General features: G+C 36.9%; 1 protein-coding gene across 1 annotated transcript; it reads right to left on the bottom strand.

Moving 5' to 3' along the window:
- Positions 1-753: 753 nt before the first annotated feature.
- Positions 754-6,133, bottom strand: nutf2 (nuclear transport factor 2). Its single transcript, XM_020935122.2, has 5 exons — positions 5,995-6,133; positions 5,044-5,163; positions 4,889-4,960; positions 3,840-3,938; positions 754-2,720 (listed from the first exon to the last, which is right to left on the bottom strand). The coding sequence occupies exons 2-5, from the start codon at positions 5,140-5,142 to the stop codon at positions 2,607-2,609; spliced, it is 384 nt and encodes a 127-aa protein (XP_020790781.1). The 5' UTR covers positions 5,143-5,163; positions 5,995-6,133; the 3' UTR covers positions 754-2,606.
- Between the last annotated feature and the right edge of the window lie 1,146 nt (positions 6,134-7,279).

The raw sequence follows: 7,279 nt of genomic DNA, 5'->3' as shown, positions 1-7,279 counted from the left end.
TTAGGGTCTATCACTATACCATAATTAACTGAAAGGTTGCTTCCTGACAGTCACAGAATAGCCGTTCACATTAGTAATGAGCTAAATTTCCTGATATTCAACATACACTTAAATGCTTGTGTAACATGCTGACATTGTAAGAACATGTAAAGTCTAACTTTAGTACTTACAGGGATGCCAGAAATTATTTTATCTTCCCCTTCACAGAATGGTCCATCTCATTTCACAAGTGACTTTGGTTCAGAGTCTGTTGATATCACGTTTAAGAAGTACATTATGAAAAATAATATTCACGACTGGTGATGAAATATGCGTACAAACGGAGATCCTACTTGATGAGTCAGGGTTTCTTACATCTCGATGACCATAGGTAGAGCTGTCAAAAATAAAGAGTTACACTTCAGCTATATTTCTCAAAAAATGGGGTGGGTGCTGATGGAGATCACTTTGGTTTCAAGGGGAAAAACATACACCTTTCACTCTCTAGAACCATGTCAATTTTGGTGTAGGCCTATTACATAAATATACCACTAGTGTACTCCTGTGTGCACTCCTAAATGTGTGCACTTCTGTCTTCAGCTTTACACTCAAAAGTCTGTTGCAATAGTTTGGATAAACTTGTAGACATGTCATTAATTTTAATTGTGTGTACTTCCAGTAATAAGTACTATGTTTTCTAATATCAGGGGTTTAAACAATACACAATCAATAGTTTGTACAGTGTATACGGACTACTCGGCTGTACATCTGTCATAAGTGATTTTCTCATTTTATTGCATTATGTTTATCTCGTATTATACTGAATATGAATATGGTGCTCTCGTAAGTTTGTATTTGCAATTAAAAGCTTAAAAATTTTAATAGGTTGTGTTCACATGACATCACAACATTTTAAACTGCTCAGGTTTAAATGCACATAAAAATTTTACTACTGTACTCGTTTCACTAAAACATAATTAACATGAATTTAAGTTTCTGTAATTTACATATGGTAATAATTTGAAAGTAAAAATATAAGACAACTCTTATTTTCTTGAATGCCTTAAAACAGTCCTTGTGTGTAAATGGTATACTGGATGGAATTTGGTGTATCAATGATACAGAAGGATTCTGTTTCAGAAGTCCACCTTTATCTACATAAACTGCCACTGACAGCATAAATGTTTATCAAAAAATAAATAAAAATAAACATGAGCTAAGGTCAAATAATTTCATAGTGATTTCAAAATGTCATGGCATTGCTAAAATTGAATACTAACACCATAACTTCAAACTTTGGTTTGGTCATTTAGTGAAAAAACTAAACTGTTACACCCACCCTCTTGGGTGTTTTCTTCCACTTTTAAATTTTGCACCATGACCATCTGATATAGTGTATAAGAAGTTGCTTCAGTGTGGTTCCTATCTGAGTAATGACACTGCAGTTTACCCTCAAGAAGAGGGTACAGATATAGCTCCCTAAACGCACGTACCACGGAATCCTAACCTTCCCTCCACCTCAAGTTTAATATGAGCAGTTTATAAAAGTTGTGATGTCATGTAAATGCAATATATGCAACCCGTGTTGCACCCCAAATATTTTATAACGGCACCCAGCAGTTCCTTAAAATAGACATTGACTCATGCTGGAGTCAGGTGAGGTCTCCCGCCTGTATGACTCAGATGGAAGTAGCAATTCATAAAAGCTATAATAAGAGCACATTCTTTGCTTTAACGAAAAAACTAAATGTTTTCACTACAAAGACTCCAACCTTTCAGAATATCAGAACTACTTGTTTAAAGCCATTAACATTTTATCAAGCAAGGGTGAGTCTGTTAAAATACGCTTAACACTTAAAAAAAAAAAAAAAAAAGTCCAGGTTTATTGTGAATCGTGGCTGTAATCCATGTTAACTGCTTGACATCTGTATGAAAGGAAGGAGAGACCAAGAGAAAAGAATATATTATATAACAGCCTTTCACACAGCAAGGTCAAACTTTGTCCTCTATGTTTCTTTGGTTTGCAAGAGCAAAACCGAGCAACAGACAATGAACCATGGCAACAGTAGTGGAAAAGATAAAACTCATTTAACAGCTAAGGCAAGCTAAAGTTAACACTTAAGTGGCATCTAAAAACAATTACAACACAAGACCTCTGAACTGAATAACCCAAACCTGTACATGGATCAACAAACCAGTCGACAACAGTGCAAGCAGAGCAGAGTTGTCAACAGTGCGGTCAACAGCAGAATTAGTTAAGTAAAGAGTGTACAACAGAGCAGAGATGAGTTAATGGCGTTGGTAAGCATATTTTTTTTCCTTTGTGGTGGCTTGAGTGTAGATGTTGTAATGATGGGCTCCCAGCTTCATGCAGATCAGTGCAGTGGCCTACAGGGGCATCTGAGAGGCCGGGCAACTTGACAAGCAAACACATGGTCATCCAACCCACTGGGATGATGTTCATTGATTGACATACAGAATCCTGTAGATGTGTGTTTGTCACATGGGCATAATTGTGATGTAGGGACGAAGGAAAGAGCGTTTCTCCATCCTCACTTCCTCCATCCCTGATCCATCACCCCAGTGCCCCTCGCTATGGCTGCCCCTGCCCACCAAAACGTGGGAGGTTAGCCAAAGTTGTGAAGAGCCAGCCTGAACATATCATTAGTGCACACCCATGAGTCGTTTACATTCTTCAGGATGAACGTCTGATGGAAGCCCATGATCGGGTCATTGTCTGCCTGTAATTCAGAGTAGAAAAAACATTTAGCAAAAAAGGCCAAATTGTGAGACCAACTACTCTCTCAGTAATTTTTCACATTTATATTTTAAAAGGTCCTATATTAGGCAATATTGACTCTTGTGAAATTTAAGCCCTGTTGCAATGTTGTAACCTCATCAAAACATACCAGGAGTTGTATTTTCTTTTATTCACATGTCTAGCCTGCCTACATTTCAAATCTTAAAATGTCCTTCATGCACTTATTTATTTCTTATTTTTCAGGTTAACAGCTACCTTTTACCTTTAGTTTAGTAGATATTGACAATTTCAGGACTGAAATTATCTAAATTATTCTAGTGGGTGTATGTTTAATGTAATGTATTGTATGAGTTTAAAAGCACAGTGCAGAATTTCCACATGACATTACAAGGTGGAACAGAGTGAAGAACTCACCCTAAATATGCATTTGTATGTTAAACATGTATGAATCAAAATACAAGTCCAGGTATGTGATGAGGAAAAGAACATCATAATATGGATCAGAAAATAGTGTAATATGGGACCTTTAAAATATGTCTTGGTCTTTAAGATTTAACTGACAGAGCAAAACAGTAAAACACTGGTACGAAAGTGGGGAGATTCTTTGGACCTAAACTTTATGTTTTAAGGCCACAGTCAATAGATAGACCTCATTTTAGGCATTGAGAGCACAAATAACTTGTGAGCAAAACATTTCCTTGCATATCTAAATATCAAATTCAAGGTAAATGAGTTGCTACTTATCTATAGTAAATCTTTTAGTAGCTAGTTACTTGAGTTGCCTGTGCATGTTAAAGTAAAGCCCTGGGGTCAAAAAGTGTTTCCATTGTCGCTTCAAGGGTCGAAGCAACCTGTGCAATACATTACCTGGACCCCCACATTGAGAGGATCAGCTAAGGTTCTTTCACAAGCCTTGCCATACCAGAGATACCATTAGTTGAAAGTGGAACACAAAGACAACCACGCTGTTTCTCTACAACATGCCATTTTTTTATTGCAGGGAGGTAGAAGCAATAATGGCTCTACTTTGGTCTCTCCAGATTTTCAGTTTGTGTGAAATGTATTTTTCTGTATTTTGAAATTTCTTCAAAACACTCACTTTAAGTTGTCCTACGACCATGCTCAATATGCAGCAGTCTGGGGTTGGTTGGTGGTCTTGCGCTGTTATACTATGGGCTATCTTTGTGAAAGGGAGACTCTAGGAAACAAAACAGACAAAAGTTGTTTATGCTAACATTGTATTAGTGCATCTTTGGTGTGTAGACATATATAACCATTCAAAAGCCCAAACTTTTTTTGTGATAACCTAAGGTATACTTTTATCCTCATTGGCTCCCCTACATGTTGTCTTTCTCTTCCTTCGCCTTTCAAGGACCCTCATTTATCCATATTACACTAATGAAATTTATTCATAATGCCATGTGCTTAATGAAGGCACATGGTATTGAAGAATCCGTTGTGCTCCAACCCTGTCACACACACAAGCATTTCAATAAAACACATAGAAATGTTCATGGTTTAGGTGGACTTACCTATGACATGAAGTTAAATAATATAAGATGCCCTATTGTTTTCACTCACTGAAACACATGCAGTGTGAAGTATAGCTGATAAACACCATCTAAAATAGCCTGCCTTTGCCATTAACTAACTACTAAGACCACTTTTAGGGCAAAGTTAGTTCTAAGGAAGAGGGAGGAGGAAGCAGTTCAGAAAAGGGCCTTAGAATGAAGGCTACACCTGCCTATTATTCATCTCTTACGCCTTACATCATATGCACCATTTTTGCCACAAGAGCTTGATAAAATGAGGGCCAAGAGATTTCTGTATGCCATCTTGACAGTGACCCCATAATTTGCATGAGCCACATGAGAGTAATTTAAATATTGTTGTCAGTACTGTATTATTAAATCGATAAATGAAAGTTAGGATGAACTGAACAAGTACAGAATAATAGAACCATATGTTTACAATAAACCTATGGCTCACACTGCAGTGCCAAATTTGAGAAACAATGCTCAAGTCTGGAATGAAGGGGATATTATGCAAAGGTTTGCAGGCTTAGTTTAATAAATAGCTCACATGAACTTGTCTTTTATGTCAACATTTCAAGTAAACTGAAAAATAAATAAGATCCAGAAAACTTACAGTGAGTTTCTTAACAATGTCAAGTTTCCCCTGGAACTGCTGTCCTTCCCATGTAAGGCATGATGCATCAGTCTGTATTGAAAAATACAAGAAATAATTTGGTGCATAATCAATGAGACAAAATTGCTTTAAGTGATCAGATACAACACACTAACATATATAGCTCCAAGTCGCGATCTGTCAGAATCAAACATCTGATAGTAGTGGGTCACAAAGCTGGACCCTATCTGCTCCCACACAGGCTGGTCCACCATCTTGGTTAGCCCTACAACACACTGAGACAAGAGAAAGAATATCGAAAGTTATAGCACTAAAAAAGTGATAAGCCAATTGTGCTATAGACAAAACATGTACATGGGGATAGAAAAATATTGGTGATCGCATTTAACGTTGAAAAGTTAACGAAATACTAATAAGGTTGTACCGTTCTGAACCTTTAGTCCCACAATGGATAGTACAGTTGGTTTTCCACAGCCAATCTGAACCAGGTATGTTTTGCTGAGCACATCATATTAGCTGCCTGAGTGACAGTGACAGCACAAGTCATGCGCTCACACAACTAAACTGACCCCTCAAGGAAGGAGGAAGCATTAACCGCTGTGGAGCTACTGTAATGTTACTAAGCAATAATTAATCAAATAACCGATGCATATTAAAATACAGTAGCATTGTTGTGTACTGTCTAGTTTAGCACGGGCTAACCACATGCTATTAGCTTGTGTGATCTTGTTTGCTAATGTTGCTAGCATAAACAGCTAACTACATGCTCTGTTAGCCTTTCGGGTAGCAGATAAAATGCACGTTCCTTAGTTATTGAAGATACTGCTTGTTCCCTGGCGCAGGCCTGTTCAGTAGTTGCTAAAAATATCTCGTCTCCTCCAAGTGTTGATTCCTCTACAGGCCCGCGATAGTTCTGGAGCCCTGTGCAGCTCCCCTCCATAGGCGTGCCCAGCGCTTCAATCAACAGCAGCAGGCAATATAACAACTTATACAGCGTTACTTCTATCTTTCTATCTCACGTCTACATGAGCCCTACCCTTTTACTTGTGTGTTTCCATTCAATAAATCCGATATGGAGTCTTCAAAAATAAGTAAGTATAACTTACCTCTGCCCAAAGCCGAGGCCGGCCGCACGACCACACAGTCCTGCTGCTGTTATGCCTGCCCCGAACAGAGGGCACGCGCTCAAACAAGAAATCCGCGCGAAGAATTGTGGGAGTGTAGTCTTTTAACGCACTGTTCGCCTTTCTTAGTAACAATCCCAATAATAAATTTTCCCTTCCAGCGATACGTCATGTGGAAGTGTAAATCAGTTCTACTAATTTATCAAAAGCTACATTTAATTTTTTCCCAGACTTGATGTTACTACAAAAGTTACTACAGAAGGATTGACCCAAAGGAGAAGTAAAGTGTCAATTCAATTTACTCTACATTAAGTTAACACCTAAACTGAAGGGGAGTCCGTACCGCCAAGTACAAGCTTGTATACTACAATATGGGAAACACTGGTTTAGAGTAAGACGTTTTCTTTAGAGACAAAACTACAGGGTACCAATATTTGTCCTCTTTTTGGCAGATGTGGGTAATACAGTGATCTTTACATGAGTAACTTTTCTCATGAATAATTTCTTAATAATTGTTTCATACCATAATTTTACTCATTTGAGTAAAAGTTTTGGTTACTCTTCTCACTTTGAGTAAGTCTACAAGTGACAAAAATCTTTGATTTGATTTCTCATTATTGTGGTCTATACTTGATTTTGTGCATTATTTAATATTTTGTCCTTTGTTGTCTTCAAATTATAAATGGAATCTCCATTCTTACTTGAGTAGGAGTTTCCCCAAATGCCCTTTTATGCTCAAATGAGGACCACTACTTTGTAGCCTTCTTATTTTGAACTTCTTACTTGAGCTATCATACTCAAGTTTTACTCTGATTAAATTTTAGACTTGGTTTAGTCTCATTTCAGACTAGATATAACCCATCATTTAGGCCCATATAAAGTCTGACATTTAGTACTTGGAAAGCCCACTAGTTTCTTAGGTACTTGGTGTGAAAAGGTTGAGAAGGTTGATCAAATAAAAGCTGTTTACTGTACAAAACATTTCATATTAAAATTCCAGTAGGGCTATCATTTTCACAAAATGTATCTAATTACAATTAACTTATTTACTATATTATCTACTTATATTATCAGCATCAACATTAGGCTAATTAAATGATATAGGGTGTAAATTATATGATTATGAGAATAGACAGCTGAAATATGTCATCATTTGTTAAATGATTTAGATTTAGAACATACTCCAACTTGAAACTTTTATGATGCCTTAGTTTTTTGTTTTTTTATGTAAAAATATCATATTCATAATCATAATCATAATCATAGA

Source organism: Boleophthalmus pectinirostris, unplaced genomic scaffold (assembly GCF_026225935.1).
Source record: "Boleophthalmus pectinirostris isolate CB_2022bp ecotype Guang Dong unplaced genomic scaffold, ASM2622593v1 HiC_scaffold_2, whole genome shotgun sequence".
In the NCBI taxonomy this organism is placed as follows: domain Eukaryota; kingdom Metazoa; phylum Chordata; class Actinopteri; order Gobiiformes; family Gobiidae; genus Boleophthalmus; species Boleophthalmus pectinirostris.
This window is presented reverse-complemented; position numbering and strand designations above follow the sequence as displayed.

Excerpts from the sequence above, each read along its gene's own strand:
- nutf2 (XM_020935122.2), bottom strand. The coding sequence starts at position 5,142 with ATGGTGGACCAGCCTGTGTGGGAGCAGATAGGGTCCAGCTTTGTGACC. Across the intron at positions 4,961-5,043 it reads CGCGACTTGGAGCTATATAT|ACTGATGCATCATGCCTTAC; the intron begins GTTAGTGTGTTG and ends TTTTCAATACAG. Across the intron at positions 2,721-3,839 it reads TGGTCGTAGGACAACTTAAA|GCAGACAATGACCCGATCAT; the intron begins GTGAGTGTTTTG and ends TCTGAATTACAG.